At 44.5% G+C, this 16,381-nt stretch overlaps 1 protein-coding gene across 7 annotated transcripts in view; it reads left to right on the top strand.

Annotated features, from left to right (window-relative positions):
- The window catches only part of LOC109890808 (kinesin-like protein KIF21B), a 113,628-nt gene that overhangs the window by 86,541 nt on the left and 10,706 nt on the right, over positions 1–16,381 (top strand). For 4 of the 7 annotated variants that reach the window (XM_031824735.1, XM_031824736.1, XM_031824737.1 and 1 more), the window contains 10 exons: positions 1,890–1,944; positions 2,485–2,696; positions 2,944–3,018; positions 3,297–3,407; positions 13,132–13,268; positions 13,473–13,653; positions 14,014–14,178; positions 14,404–14,521; positions 14,801–14,971; positions 16,117–16,316. In XM_031824735.1, the coding sequence (XP_031680595.1) occupies positions 1,890–1,944; positions 2,485–2,696; positions 2,944–3,018; positions 3,297–3,407; positions 13,132–13,268; positions 13,473–13,653; positions 14,014–14,178; positions 14,404–14,521; positions 14,801–14,971; positions 16,117–16,316 (1,425 nt within the window). Of the gene's footprint in view, positions 1–1,889; positions 1,945–2,484; positions 2,697–2,943; positions 3,019–3,296; positions 3,408–3,548; positions 4,826–7,506; positions 7,546–13,131; positions 13,269–13,472; positions 13,654–14,013; positions 14,179–14,403; positions 14,522–14,800; positions 14,972–16,116; positions 16,317–16,381 lie in introns of those variants that run through there. The other 3 variants (XM_031824734.1, XM_031824732.1, XM_031824738.1) reach the window with 2 other exon arrangements.

Genomic DNA, 16,381 nt, shown 5'->3' with positions numbered 1-16,381 from the left:
TCAGCCACACTCAAGGTACTCAACGATATCATAACCGCCATCGATAAAAGACAGTACTGTGCAGCCGTCTTCATCGACCTTGCCAAGGCTTTCGACTCTGTCAATCACCATATTCTTATCGGCAGACTCAGGAGCCTCGGTTTTTCGGATGACTGCCTTGCCTGGTTCACCAATTACTTTGCAGACAGAGTTCAGTGCGTCAAATCGGAGGGCATGCTGTCTGGTCCTCTGGCAGTCTCTATGGGGGTGCCACAGGGTTCAATTCTCGGGCCGACTCTTTTCTCTGTGTATATCAATGATGTTGCTCTTGCTGCGGGCGAATCCCTGATCCACCTCTACGCAGACGACACCATTCTATATACTTTCGGCCCGTCTTTGGACACTGTGCTATCTAACCTCCAAACAAGCTTCAATGCCATACAACACTCCTTCCGTGGCCTCCAACTGCTCTTAAACGCTAGTAAAACCAAATGCATGCTTTTCAACCGGTCACTGCCTGCACCCGCATGCCCGACTAGCATCACCACCCTGGATGGTTCCGACCTAGAATATGTGGACGTCTATAAGTACCTAGGTGTCTGGCTAGACTGCAAACTCTCCTTCCAGACTCATATCAAACATCTCCAATCGAAAATCAAATCAAGAGTCGGCTTTCTATTCCGCAACAAAGCCTCCTTCACTCACGCCACCAAGCTTACCCTAGTAAAACTGACTATCCTACCGATCCTCGACTTCGGCGATGTCATCTACAAAATGGCTTCCAACACTCTACTCAGCAAACTGGATGCAGTCTATCACAGTGCCATCCGTTTTGTCACTAAAGCACCTTATACCACCCACCACTGCGACTTGTATGCTCTAGTCGGCTGGCCCTCGCTACATATTCGTCGCCAGACCCACTGTAATTATTTGCCTACCTCCTCATGCCTTTTGCACACATTGTATATAGACTCCCCCTTTGGTTTCTACTGTGTTATTGACTTGTTAATTGTTTACTCCATGTGTAACTCTTTGTTGTCTGCTCACACTGCTATGCTTTATCTTGGCCAGGTCGCAGTTGCAAATGAGAACTTGTTCTCAACTAGCCTACCTGGTTAAATAAAGGTGAAATAAAAAAATAAAAAATAAAAAAGAGAGAGAGAGAGAGTCAGAGAAAGATATTTTTTTTTACCTTTCTTTTCTTCAACAAGTAATTGTACATTATAAAACCAGGTTATAATTCAACTGAAACACAATATAAAACAACCAACACAAAACTATGAAACGGAAGAAAGTTTTTAAAAAGTTGTGTTTATATCAACTGCTTAACAAACACACACTGGAACCTATTTCCTACACTGTTAAAAACAATCTTGTAATTGTCATAGTAAATTGTTGTATAATCAACAGACTTCATTCATACTGTATGAACTGAATACAGTAGATTACCGTAAATTACATTGTGGGAAGAAATTCAATGGACGGGAAAATGTTGATGTATTTTGGACATTACCGTAAAAAAAATGCTTCATATGCGACGCAGTCCTTCCAACGACTAGAAACCGGGCGTACGCGCAGTCTACAGTTTGTGGGAGGATAAGCACGTTCTCAAGTCAAGTTCAGTTCTTTAGAAATGGCCAACTTTTGCGTGACAACTGCCGCACATGCATGTTCTGGAGCATATGTGGTTCATTCGCAACGTTTTATAAAGGAGGCCCCCTTGAACCCCCACACCACATACTCATCGTCACTCATTTTCCGTGTGCGGATACATTTCTTGTTTTCTCTCTCTCTCTCTCTCTCTCTCTTTCTCTCTCTCTCTCTCTCTCTCTCTCTCTCTCTCTCTCTCTCTCTCTCTCTCTCTCTCTCTCTCTCTCTCTCTCTCTCTCTCTCTCTCTCTCTCTCTTCAGTGTGTCTCGGATGAAGTCCTCAGCTAGTCAGGATGACTGCAAGCTGAAGGTTCAGGTAGGTGAACGTGTGTTTCAGGTGTAGGCTGCATGGCGTCTGTCTCCTCTGGTCAGCGGTTATTTGTTGTTGTTGTTTATTTCACGCCGACTCGTATGACATGTTTGTGGATACAGCTACAGCACTGGAGGAGATTCCGTCGACTGAACAAAGTCGAGGTTGTTGTCAGTGAAATCATATCTGTAGTTGTACTCAGCTGCCAGGAGATGGCAGCCTCTGCACCTGAGTCATTATGGCTATGATAGTTGCCTTCACAGAACCCCAAGATAACTAAACCCCTCTATCCCAAGTAGTGGAGGCTGCAGAGGGGAGGATGGCTCATAATAATGGCTGGAATGGAGCAAATGGAATGGTATCAAACAATGGAAACAGTGTGATTGATGTGTTTGATACCGTTCCACTTATTCCACTCCAGCCATTACCACCAGCCCGTCCTCCCGAATGAAGGTTCCACCAACCACTTGTGATCCCAAGGTATAGTTTGTTCTATTGAATGCGTAATTGGACATTTTTCTTCCTACTCTTTCCGCCTCTCCCCAGACTGAGCCCCGTCTGTCAGCCCAGATGAAAGCGGTATCGGCAGAGTACCTGGGTCCCGTGTTAGACCCGTCCACTAAGAACATCACCAAGTCCCTGGCCTCCCTAACAGACATCCAGGAGAACGGCGGCTCAGGTGGCCTGAGCCTCACTCTCCCCATCTTTAGAGACAGGGTGTCCAGGACCATCAGCCTGCCTGTCCGGGGACACACCTTGTGAGTCTTAGGCTATGGTGCACTGTTCCTTATGAGGAGTTCCAATATGGCAGATGGTGGCTTCAGAACAGCGCCACTTGTCAACCATCTAGGGAATCTGTTTCTATGGTCGCAATACTTGCCAATGCTAGCTTGCTATGGCTATACATGGCAGTGTCACATGCTAATTCTAACAATCTGCTACTGTATGCTAATGCTTATTTTCGCTCTATCTCGTGCTCTCTCTCGCTCTGTGTGTGTTTATCAGTCCTCGGCAGTCTCGGGGGGGTGACACCTCCCCTCTAACAAGGAGGAAGTCTTATGACCGAGGCCAGTCTTACAGGTAGCTAACTCTCCCCCTCAACTAATCAGTAACCAATACATTGTTTAGTTGAATCTCTTTCCACAGATCCTTTTACCAGTGTTCCTGCATTATTGTATTCCTTTTTAATTATGTGACGTGTGTTGTGACCCATGTGAAATGCACATTAAATAAATCTGACTTGATCAATCAATCAATCTGTTGAATATGAGACTGAAACCAAAAACTGGAAAACATGCTGTTCTCATCATCTCCCGCATCTCTCCCCCGCACCCTTCCCACCTATCGCTCTCTCGCAGAAATGCTGATGGGCATACTCCCCCATCCTCCCCCCCTCTCAGAACCAGAAACGACCGCAATGTCTTTTCAAGGCTCACCAGCAACCAGAGCCAAGGCTCCGCACTGGACAAGTAAGTACACACACACACACACACAAACACAAACACACACAAACACGCACACGCACATGCACACTGTCAGTTCGAGACGCCTCAACATAGGGAATAGGGTGCCATTTGGAACCCACCCTATGTCTTTTGATTTCATAACAGTCTTCAGGCAGTCTCGAGTCAGCTGTGGAAGTCGACTTACATCCTTGAATGCATTGACTGTAAGTTGTTTTGTATACACTGAGTGTCTGCTACATGACTAAAATATATGATGTTGAGAGTGCTGTTCTGAAAATAATTCAAATATATACTCTAAGTGTTAGACTTTTTCCTCCTTAGATCAAAATAAGACTCGAGCAAATTCCCTTTTCCTCTACACTGTAACAGAAAACTAAATTACACTGTAATTTGGGATATTATTATTATTAAGAGTAAAATACAGGGGACAGATTGAAGTGGCAGCAAGTCTTAAATGGTTGAGCATTTCACCATGTCCATGAAGGTCTGGAGTCACTGTCAGTTTGGAAGGCGTTGCCTAGAAGTGCAAGTGATTATAAAATACAGCATTTGAATGAACATTTGGTGATGTGTAAACACATAACCTAGCAGCTAACTGGCTTGCACCAGTCCCTTGTAATTACAGTAAAATATTGTGAATTCCAAAACCCCTCCCCTTAATAAATGTCATTCATCCATTCATTTATTAATTCATTCTGATTATGGTAGCATTTGCTTTTACTGTATAATACGTGAAATGTTATGGGTATTGTACACCGTACTTGCTTTGATACCATATTTACATTATAGTACAGGTGCTGTAATATGAAATGGAAAATGTTCACTTGCCACTGAGCTGCCTGTAAATTACTGTCAAATTCCCGGCAACCCCTTTACAGTGTAGTGTTCCGTTCTTTTCCCAATCAATTCTAATTCTCAGCCCTGGAAATGGCATCCGTTAATTCTCAGCCTCTGAATTGTTTGTGTAATTTCACATCTTTATTAATCCTGCTATAGGTTGTTGAGTTTATTGATCCGGTGTAGTAAGTGGTGGGTAGCAAGAGTGCGTGCACATTTGTGCGTGTGTGTGTACTAGGGAGGTTGGTCTATGGCTGGCTGATAACGCTTGTGGATTCTCTCGATCTTCACCCAGGAGTAGTTCATTGAGCGCAGAGGAACTTGTTTAGATTCCTCTCTGGGATGTTGTCAGCAGGCAGCCATTTTGTTCTGATTTGAGTTGAGTGCTGGTGGATAGGATACAGTTTTAGGCGTGTAGCTGCACCATCAGGGCCATGTTTCACAAATGTGTTACCTTACATGGTTTATTGTTGGTTTGATGTTTGCCGAAACTGGGAGGTTGATCTAATTTTGGCCCATAGTGTTTGACAGTAGAGGATGAGGTGTGCGCTGGAAAGTTGGGTTTATTATGAGTTTTAGTTACAGGGCATCCATCTGGTATGTTTTGACAAGAATCGATTCAATTTATTACGTTTCTTTTCACACTGAGTGGGTTCACTTTGCTTTGGGTTTTCTTATGTTTATTCATTTATCCAAGTCTTCCTCTTCACATAAGGTTGAAGTCGGGAAGTTTACATACACCTTAGCCAAATACATTTCAACTCAGTTTTTCACAATACCTGACATTTAATCCAAGTAAATATTGTCTGTCTTAGGTCAGTTAGGATCACCACTTTATTTTAAGAATGTGAAATGTCAGAATAATTGTAGAAATAATTATTTATTTAAGCTTTTATTTCTTTCATCACATTCCCAGTGGGTCAGAAGTTTACATACACTCAATGAGTATTTGGTAGCATTGCCTTTAAATAGTTTAACTTGGGTCAAACGTTTTGGGTAGCCTTCCACAAGATTCCCACAATAAGTTGGGTGAATTTTGGCCCATTCTTCCTGACAGAGCTGGTGTAACTGAGTCCGGTTTGTAGGCACACGCTTTTTCAGTTCTGCCCACAAATGCTCTATAGGATTGAGGTCAGGGCTTTGTGATGGCCACTCCAATACCTTGACTTTGTTGTCCTTAAGCCATTTTGCCACAACTTTGGAAGTATGCTTGGGGTCGTTGTCCATTTGGAAGACCCATTTGCTGTTGTTCTGGGATTGATTTGCACTTTTCGCACCAAAGTACGTTCATCTCTAGGAGACAGAACGCGTCTCCTTCCTGAGCGGTATGATGGCTGCGTGGTCCCATGGTGTTTATACTTGCATGCTATTGTTTGTACAGATGAACGTGGTACCTTCAGGCGTTTGGAAATTGCTCCCAAGGATGAGCCAGACTTGTGGAGGTCTACAATTTTTTTTCTGAGGTCTTGGCTGATTTCTTTTGATTTTCCCATGATGTCAAGCAACGAGGCACTAAGTTTGAAGGTAGGCCGTGAAATACATCCACAGGTACACCTCCAATTTACTCAAATGATGTCAATTATCCTATCAGAAGCTTCTAAAGCCATGACATCATTTAAAGGCACAGTCAACTTAGTGTGTGTAAACTTCTGACCCACTGGAATTGTGATATAGTGAATAAGTGAAATAATCTCTGTAAACAATTGTTGGAAAAATGACTTGTGTCATGCACAAAGTAGATGTCCTAACTGACTTGCCAAAACTATAGTTTGTTAAGAAGAAATTTGTGGAGTGGTTGAAAATCGAGTTTTAATGACTACAGCCTAAGTGAATGTAAACTTCCCGACTTCAATTGTATCTTATTGCACTACTGACATCTTCCTCATTAGGAATATTCTTCAATATTCCTGATCTGCTCCTGTCCTCACAAAACAATGACATCTGTATGATAACAGGTTCTGAATCTGAATCTGAATATAGGTGTAGTGTGATTTCAAACCCATGACACACAAACCTTCTTAAAATCGTTTCTCAGAGATGGAAGGATGCCCGACGTTGCTGACAGACGGATTTTCATATGGAGTACAGTTGCACATTTGCACTTACAAAAGCCATGCATTAATATGCTGGCCACTAATAACCACCTTTTACAGCATTACAAATCAAATACTATGGCTGAATTTATGAAGGTTTTGTTATGTTGCCTTCCAACAGCTTTGCTCCCTACAGACATTCTTTAATGCCCAACTGGCATTACAAAGCCTGCTCTCTCATAGTAACAATCCTGCGAAATGAGCAGTAAAATATTTTTAATGTGCGTCCAAATGGCACCCTATTCCCTTTATAGTGCACTACTTTTGACCAGGGCCCTTTTTAAATGTTTTATTTAACCTTTATTTAACTAGGCAAGTCAGTTAAGAACAAATTCTTGTTTACAATGACGGCCTACAAATGGAATAGGGTGCCATTTGGGACAGGATGATAGTGTAAAACTGCCTTTTATTGCAGCGCTTGCAGTGTTTTCCCTAGTTTACAACTCCGGGAATAGGCGGTACGCCAGAGCAGATCTTGCCCACAGAGACAGCCAAGAGTGGTGGGTTCTCCTGTGACGTCCAGTCTGAATGACAACCCTGTCCTCCAATCAACTGCCTTCTCCCTGCTGTTAACGCAATCCCCTCTCTCTGGCCTGCCCCTTCCTCCTCCTTTACTTCCTGGTTATCCCAGTAACCCCTCCCTCCCTTATTGCACTTCTGTTTTATCCCTTCCTTCTTTAATCCAGACCCAAACTGCTAAACCCTCCTATTGTAGCAACTTTTTTTATCTCCTCTACCCTAATCCTAACCCCGCCGTGGGCTAGTGTGAGTGCCATGCCATCTCTACTACTTTGTCTTGTCACATTCTAAAACAGGCTGTCACTCAGGCTAGCCATAGTCTAGGTGGCAAATCGCTGTATACCCTTACCCACCCCTATCCCCAAGCCTAACCCTAACCCGCATCTTAACCTTACCTGTATAACCCTTCCTCCTCTAGCCATAGAGCTAAACTCCTCTCCTCTCCTCTCCTCTCCTCTCCTCTCCTCTCCTCTCCTCTCCTCTCCTCTCCTCTCCTCTCCTCTCCTCTCCTCTCCTCTCCTCTCCTCTCCTCTCCTCTCCTCTCCTCTCCTCTCCTCTCCTCTCCTCTCCCTGCTCCTAACTCTGTTGACGTTGCTCCTAACCTCCTTTCATTTCCTGTCCTGCTCCTAACCGTGCTCCTGTTCTGTCTTCAGGTCGGATGACAGCGACTCCTCTCTCTCGGAGGTGCTCAGGTAGAGATATCTGTCTGTCTCTGTCATTCTGTCTCTTCTCTTGCCTGTTTGGCCAGTCACTCAGCTGGCCACTCCTCCTTTTCTGGGGTGGGCAGAGTCGATGTGGAGCATGCTTTAACCTCATCGGTCCCCTCTCACCTTCCTCCAATCCCCTTCCACGTGTGTGGTGTTCTATTCCTGTGGTGCCCCTCCCCACTACTCATGGGATCTGAATGAACCTTTTTCGTCTGGAGAGCTTGGGTTAAATAATAACCCTTTTGGGTGAGGGCAGTTACATTCATTCAAGCTACACAGGATAATGATTCTGAGAGGATAGCATCTATCAGCATCTAACAGCACATAAATAGACCTTGTTAACATCTCAAAAAATGATGTGTTAAAAACATCCCAATTTGTTTGTTTTTTGGTAACCCAGGGCTGAGTAAAAATTGGATAGCACACATACTGGGTTATTTTGACCCAGACAGTTGGGTTCTGTGAATAACCCAACATGTTGGGTTGTTAGGATTACCCATACATGGGTTAATTTTACCATCATTTTTTTTTTTTATCTTCCTGCTGGGTTGACCTAGCAGTTGGGTCTTTTTGAAGTAGGTTAGCGTTTTTTTGTCATTAATCTTGTTCTGGAGGCAGCTCTGCAGAGTGGTCACTAGCTGGCGCAATCACAAAGTCAATGAAATCAGATTTTAAGCCTTGTAACGGTCTGAGTGTAGTGGGTGAGGAGTCAGGCGCAGGAAGCAGAGAGTTCAGGGGAGTGCTATTTTAATGCACTGAGAAAACGCTGAACATAAGCCAACCCTCACAAACACACAGGGCGTACTGAACAAACAAATGCCCCAAACAGGGGGACTTAAACTGTCCAGGGAAAAACCACAAAATGGGAAAACACAAAACCCATAGACGTGCACATAAGTACACCAAACAGACGATCACAATAATTAATCCCGCACAAGGAACCCTGCGGGCCGGCTGACTAATAAAGCCTACTACCTAACACAAAACAGGTGCACACAATCAACACATAAGGAGGGGGAGGAAATAATCAGTAGCAGCTAGTAGGCCGGTGACGACGACCGCCGAGCGCCACCCGAACGGGAAGGGGAGTGTCCTTCGGTCGGAGTCGTGACAAGCCTAAACCTTAACCTTAACCACATTGTTAACCCTAATGCCTGAAAGCTTCCACATGCTTTGGTTAGGCTGGCGCTGACACCTAGCCGAATTGGAACAAGTGTGCTCACATACACCCTAACAATAGTACTATTTGTCCATATTGAGACGACATTGCCAGTATATACACTTCCTCAGAATAGTCTGAATTTGTACGTTTTTGACAAGGAGATCTTAGCCGCACAATTTACGTGTTTGGTGCGGTATTTCTCAAGTGAAGAATGTGCATTGAAATAAGTTGTCTATATTTGAATGACGACAAACACTTCATTGAAGAATCTCAGAGAGTCCACACAACTATCTAACCAGTGAACATCACCGACGAAGTGGCGTAGACTTTGGATTCCGAACTTCGGCATGCCCCCGAAAAATGTTTTGTTGCAGAAAACAGCTGAAAATAACCTTACGAAGGACAAATCGAACAAAATGTCACAAAATAACGTTGTAATATACGTACGAACTGTTTTGGATGGGAAGCATGCGGATGCCTTAAACCTAATCTTAAATCATAACCAATGTTAACTTTGCAGCTGGCCCATCTAGCGGATATCGCTCAGTTCTGCCTCCAGGGCAAGATTCATGAGAATAAAGGTTCACCTTTGCAACGGTTATCCTTAGGTTATTTTCCGGAGCCATGGCTTTTTAGGGGTGTGGCTTTCAGAGATCTTATTGTCCACCCGTGAGAGTAAATGCCATTCCTGTTCATTATGTTACATTCACATACTGTAAATAATTTTTTTTTTGTTGTTGTTCCATTTTACACCTTCTTGTAGAATCTTAACATTATTTATTACATATTATAATAAGGTGGTATCTATCCCAAAATATGTTTGTGTGTTTTATGGAACTCATACTTCTGTGGGCCTCATTGAAGCTACGTAAATGTCAATGTTCAACCTAAAAATGTGATAACTATACAACAGAACAGATAAACAGGAAGGACATTTACTCTCATGGATGGCTAAAAACAACGATCTGCTCTGACTGCTGTGTAGGTGCCACTGTTTAAACTCTCTTTCCCCAGACTGTAAAATCGGAATTGCATTTCCGCGCCGACATAATCAATCACTGTTTTTAATAACCCTTTCAGAAAGTTCAGAATGACATACGGACACTTGGAATTGCCCTAAAACCGTGGGCTGCGCCAACAATGAATAATTTAACCCTTGTGGGGGTGCTCTAGTTGATATGTTCAGTGGTTATTGCAGTGCCCTTGATTTGTTATGGGACCACACAACTTGCCCTGAGCCTCACAGCTATTTCAACCTGTAATAACCTGCCTATTGCAAACCAGGATGAAAATCCGGCAACTTTAGAATGACGACGATTTTTTGCCGGCTTTTCTATTGCCGGCAACAAAGCCTGTACTTTTAATCATAATAACGGGAATGTGTTTTAAAAGTCCCGCCAATCCCCTCAGTAATAAAGTTCATCTTTCGTTCCGAGCTTTGGCACGCATTAAATCATACACATTGTACACGTTACATTACACACAAAAACGACGTCAGCAGCCTGGAGTTTGACTGTAGCCAACGTCTTATTCGTCATTAACAAGGTCATTGTTTACAAGGAATGGCGAGCTAAAAAAATAGCTTATGGTTGTGAATGTGAGGGGGAAAAAACAAGACAGTCCATTCTGTCCACCTTTTTGACGCATAAAGATCCTATTCAATTACAAGAGGGGCCATCTCCTAAACGTTCAACGTTCCAGAATGGGGTGAAAGTGGCAGGCGTAATTGGTCTGGGAGAAATCCGAACCAGTCTAATTGGAATGAAAGTCAGTAGAGGCATAATCCTGATTTTAATTATGCAAGGAAATAAAAGTAATGCATGTGATGTATCAGAAATTGTGTAATAGAATTATTGTCAACCTAAAATATTGTCATATAATTATTATACAGTTTTATACACATGTTCTGTGTAAATAGTATCTTTAAATATATGTGAACAGAACACAACAACAGGATCAAAATTGCCGGCTGCGCACAACATGTGTATAATACCCTTTACAGACAGACTACGGTATATGCTGCCTATAACAAAAACATATGTGGTAAAGAAGAATGTGGTAAAGATGGGACTGTTTGAATTGGGTTCTTATACACATTGCCCAATTGTTTTTTATAATTTTTTATTTTAAAGGCGACAATTCGTAAAGTCTGTCTGTAAAGGGTGAAAGTCTCCAATAATACAAGTAGGTGACGGGAGAGAGGAAAGAAGGAAAAGAGGTATGTGGATATTTCGAGCCTGAAAACCCTCTAGGCTATTCTTAGCCGGTTGTCGCCGTCAACTCTCTCGGTGTCTCTCTCTTTCTCTCTCTCTCTCTCTCTGATAATCTAACATACGTAGAGATTGTAGAGATAAAGAAATAGACTTTATAGATCAATCTCACTTATCACCGCTCTAATCATCGTACTGACAGTTTTATTACACCTCTCTGGTTTTCTTCACATTTATACATAGATAATGGCATTATCATAGACGGATCTCCATCTTATCTCATTATATGGGAAGCCAGGTTTGGAACGTTCAGAACCACACAACACACAGGCAATACCTTCCATTACATTCTATTATTTCAGGATAGCAGAAATGGAATAACTAATGTAAGGACCCTGTTTTGAAAGGCTTTTGAGGCTTTTGAGGTCAGGTCCTCTGTTCTCTCCTTGGAATGAGCGATCAGAAAAAGACACTGGTTGATTGAGTGTCCACACAACTATCTAACCAATGGGAATAGTGAATAGAAGCACTCTTTCAGAGCCTATTGGCTCACTTGTGAAAGTTCCCCTGCTCTCCCTGGACATAAGGTTCATTCAGAAGACAGCCCTCTTATCCATAAACCCAGTATCCAGTTCCAAACCAACAGATTTTGATTTGGAATTGGGTCGATATATACTAGCCCTGTCACACCTAACCTCCATCCTACCTTTACCCCCTCCCTCCTCTGTGACAAGACAAAGGCCTGGTTCCAATCAACCACTCACAGTCCATTTGGAATGGATCTAGGCCACAGACAGAGAAGGAGAGGGGGTCTGATGTGACAGCCCCCCCCCCCCTCCCCCATTCTCTCACTCACCTGTCCCAGAAGCCTCTGCCTCTGCCTTCGCCTGAACACGGAACTGGGATTGGCTCAAAAGGGGCAAGGGCAAGAACCCCGAGCTAGCTCACTCTTGATTGGTGGAGATGCTGCATGTACTGTAGATGCCACAAGTTGATGTTGTTGTTTTTTGAGTTGGCTGTTGCCGGGCTGTCGTTGAGTTCTGCTTCTTCTTTGGCGCCGCGAACCGCCGCCATTCTCTATCATCATTTGAATGAGCTGCACTGTGTTTCTGTAGAATTTGTCATTTTTGGGGGTTGTTTTGTGTTTCAATACATTTGCGTTTTCGAGACTATAGCTGACATGCATGCAGCTTCTCTTTCTCGCATCACTGTGATTGGCCTAGGCTGGTCTAGCAGCCGTGACATGCTGTTCACCTGCTTTACCCGCACAAATCACGCCACTACTATACATAGGGTGAGAGGGGAAATATATCCCTATGGGACAAAGGGAAGTGTGTTTGTGTGTGTGTGTGTGTGTGTGTGTGTGTGTTTGAGGGGTCCAGGGAGACAGATCTGTCCCAGTTTTGCCTTTAATCACTGGTCCCTTTATCCCCACTCACTCCTGTCGCTCTCTCTCTCTAGTCCCCCCCCCCTCTCTCTTTCCATCCATCCCTGTGTCTCACTTGGCCGGCTCCCCCCGAGTGCTCTGGCAGTGAGAAATTAGAGGGAGAGAAAGGAATAAAGGAGAGAGAGAGAGGGAGAGGTGGAGGGATAGAGAGAAAGGGGGAGAGAGAGACAGAGGTAGAGAGAGGGATGATGAAGGAAAGAAAAAGAGGGATGGGGTAGAGGGAGAGAGGGAAGGATGGCAAGAAAGAGCCAGGCTAAAGAGAGAGGGAGAGAGAGAGAGGGAAGGATGGCAAGAAAGAGCCAGGCTAAAGAGAGAGGGAGAGAGAGAGGGGGATGGAGAGACAAAGGGAAACGGGAGGAAGAGGCTCCTTATCTCTGAGAGTTTTTTTTTCCTTCACTGCCAGCCAGGAGATGGATGGTTTTAGACCAGGCTCTCTAATTGAGCTTCCACAAAAGAGAGGGATAGAGAGGAACGGGTGGGTACAGAGAGGGAGGGAATGGGAGGGAGTGGTTATACCTGTTTATCTCCAGCAGGGGGCATGATAGAGCTGTGCTCCTTTTGACCTGGCTGGAGTTTCTATGTGTGTTGCACATTTGTGTGGGTTCTGTGTGTTCATTCATTGAGGTGTGGAGCCGATCTTTTCATATTTGATGAAGTGTGTATGAGCTGTTTTGTATCTGTGCGGGGTTAGTGGTCTGTGTGTTAGTGTTTGTGTGTGTGTGTGTGACGGTGTGTGTGTGCGTCTCCCTCAGGGGTGTGATCACTCCCACGGGGGGAGTGAAGGGGGGACGGACGGCGCCCCTCCAGTGTTCAGCCATAGCAGAGGGACACTCTAAACCTGTCCTCTGTGTGGACGCTACAGATGAACTGCTCTTCACTGGATCCAAAGGTACAACAACAATGTCCTAACTCGGACCATGGGATGCCTTTTGTCTTTGGAAACAAACATAAATTGGTGAAAGTGATCATGTTTAACCTTATGGACTATCAGTCCTTGCATCCATAGCTCCAGTCCCATAGAAAAACCAAGTGGCGGTGCTGCCAGTGTTTAGATGTTTTTGACCCGTCTCTTCTCTCTCTCGTTTCTCGTCAGACCGGACGTGTAAGATGTGGAACCTGGTGACGGGACAGGAAATCGTCACGCTGAAAGGGCACCCCAATAACGTGGTCTCAGTCAAATACTGTTCCTCCTCCTGCCTCGTCTTCTCTGTCTCCACCTCCTACATCAAGGTCTGGGACATACGAGACTCTGCCAAGTGTGTCCGCACCCTCACGTGAGTGGCTCGCTGTGTGTCTTTCCACCAATCACAGCTCACCTTAACCACCCTCACTGATCAGTCAGTGCTACTCTGTAACAGTCCAGACATGTTTATGGCCAAGCTGAACGAACCAATGTTTACCAAAGATCAAGATCTCTCTCTCTTTCTCTCCCGCTATCCCTCTCTCTCTTTCTCTCACTCTCTACCCCCCAACCCCCACATTGCTCTCTCTCTCTCTCTCTCTCTCTCTCTCTCTCTCTCTCTCTCTCTCTCGCGCTCTCTTTCTCTCTCTCTCTCTCTCTCTCTCTCTCTCTCTCTCTCTCTCTCTCTCTCTCTCTCTCTGTCTCTGTCTCTCTGTGTGTGTCCCCTCTCCAGGTCTTCAGGCCAGGTGGTATCAGGGGATGCGTGTGTGGGAACCACCACCCGTACCATCACGGTGGCACAGGGTGAATACCAGATCAACCAGATAGCTCTCAACCCCTCTGGCTCTGTTCTCTATGCTGCTGCTGGTAACACCGTACGCACCTGGGACCTCAACAGGTAACAGAAGGACACTGGTTTTTAGCATTGTAACCACTGCTATGCAGCAATATATTTTTACTTTTGGCGTTGATTTAGCTTTGTTTGTACGTACATTAGCTGTGCCTATAAAAGTTTTCTAGCAATACAAAAACTCTCTCTCTCTCTCTCGCTGTCTTTTTCTCTCTCTCCCTCCCCTCTTTCTCTCCCTCTCTGCCTCTCTCCCTCTGCCCTTCCTTTCTCTAGGATGATGGCATTAGGGAAGCTGACAGGTCATATAGGCTCAGTGATGTGTCTCACTGTAGGTCAGTCTCTACTGGGCAAAGACCAGGTTATCACTGGCTCCAAGGACCACTATGTCAAGGTACTGGACACACTGCTATGCGCAGTGGCACACACAGACACACACACACACACACACACACACACACACACACACACACACACACACACACACACACACACACACACACAAGCATTTCCATTGTACCCCGTTACACAGGCTATATCCTGATTATCTACCCTTCTCCTGAGGTGTGAACTGGCATACTTCCTGTTGTGGATTCCTGTTGGAGTGTGCAACCATGTTTGCCTGCTGTTTGGTCATGTTTTCTGACTACTGTCCTGTTTTTTTATGTGCCAGGTGTTTGACGTGGCAGAGGGCATGCTGGGTAATTTAGGCCCCGCCCACAACTTTGAGCCTCCGCACTATGACGGCATCGAGTGTCTGGCCATCCAGGGAGACGTTCTGTTCAGCGCATCACGAGACAACGGCATCAAGAAGTGGGACCTGGAGAACCAAGAACTCACCCAGGTACGCTCTTAGGGGGGGAAAAAAGGGTCCTCCCGCCGTCACCATAGGAGAACCATTTGAAGGAACCTTTTTGGTTCCATGTAGAACCCTTTCCACAGAATAGCCCTTTTTCTATGAGTGTAGAGGGAGGGAGGGAGGGAGGGGGACTGTGCGTGTGTCACGGCACCGTGTGGCAGCGGTAATTGAATGTCATTGATAGCAATACTGACGGTATTGGGGGAAAAGGAACGTACTGCTACAGTGCATGCGTGTTGATGAGTGCTTATCTGTCTACAATGTGGTCAGCCTATAGCGGCAGGAGTGAATCCTGTGAGGTAAAAAGCTGCCTTTTTAAAAATATAGGCCTTGTCTTTACCGGCTCAGCTCAAAGGTCTACAACCCAATCAATATCCTACTAGGGGCCAGGGGCCATAGTAGTGCACTATATAAGGATTATGAGGCAGCCAAAGTGTTAGCTCTGAGGGACAAGTTAGTACTGTGTCATCCCAATTTTTTTTTATTTGCCATAAGAGAATAGTCAACATTGTAGAGCAGGGTGGACAAGTATATCGAAAGCTACTGAGTAGGGCTAGGGGATACTTACTTTGATCATTTGTTTATTGAAATAACTTCAGTGTATTTCAGTATTTTCAAATCCTGTTTCCCGAATCAACTACTTCTATTGGAAAAACATTATTTCAATGACCCAACAGACCTGGGTTCAAATGCATTGGATTATTTAAATATTTGTATTGGAATATACACCTGCCTGTGTATTTGAGTATTTTTAAATACATGGCAATACTTTCTGAGTGTATTTTCAAATGTATTCCCATATTCAACTACTTGTGGTAATCAAAATACTTACTTCCAACATTGTCTTTGAAAGTAATTGAAGTACCCTAAATAGTATTTAAACCCAGGTCTGGTGTGTGCCCGTGTGGGCGTGCGTGCATTCATGTAAGTATCCGGTAATACTTTTTAAATCCTCTTGAATGGTGGGTAATCTTAATCAAACACCCACAGTAAGCCTCCGTGGAAAGGATATCTGTGCCTAGTTTAGCCATAGAGGATCATGTGCACTGAAGACACTACTTCTGTGACTGTGTGCAGGTGAAATTGTATATTTAAACTAAACTGAACCTTCCTCTTCCCCCCCTCCACAGCAAATCCCCAACGCCCATAAGGACTGGGTGTGTGCGCTGGCATACGTTCCAGGGCGACCCATGTTGCTGAGTGCCTGTCGGGGAGGCATGCTGAAGGTGTGGAACGTTGATAACTTCACCCCCATAGGAGAGGTCAAGGGTCATGAGAGCCCCATCAATGCCATCTGCACCAACTCACGGCACATCTTCACCGCTTCCAGGTAAAACAAGAGATGTATTTTTCACTTCAAATCCAGGTATGACGTTGCGCCACTGGAAGGGTAAA

Source organism: Oncorhynchus kisutch, linkage group LG5 (genome assembly GCF_002021735.2).
Source record: "Oncorhynchus kisutch isolate 150728-3 linkage group LG5, Okis_V2, whole genome shotgun sequence".
In the NCBI taxonomy this organism is placed as follows: domain Eukaryota; kingdom Metazoa; phylum Chordata; class Actinopteri; order Salmoniformes; family Salmonidae; genus Oncorhynchus; species Oncorhynchus kisutch.
Note: the sequence above shows the minus strand (reverse complement) of the source record. Positions and strands in the feature narration are given on the sequence as shown.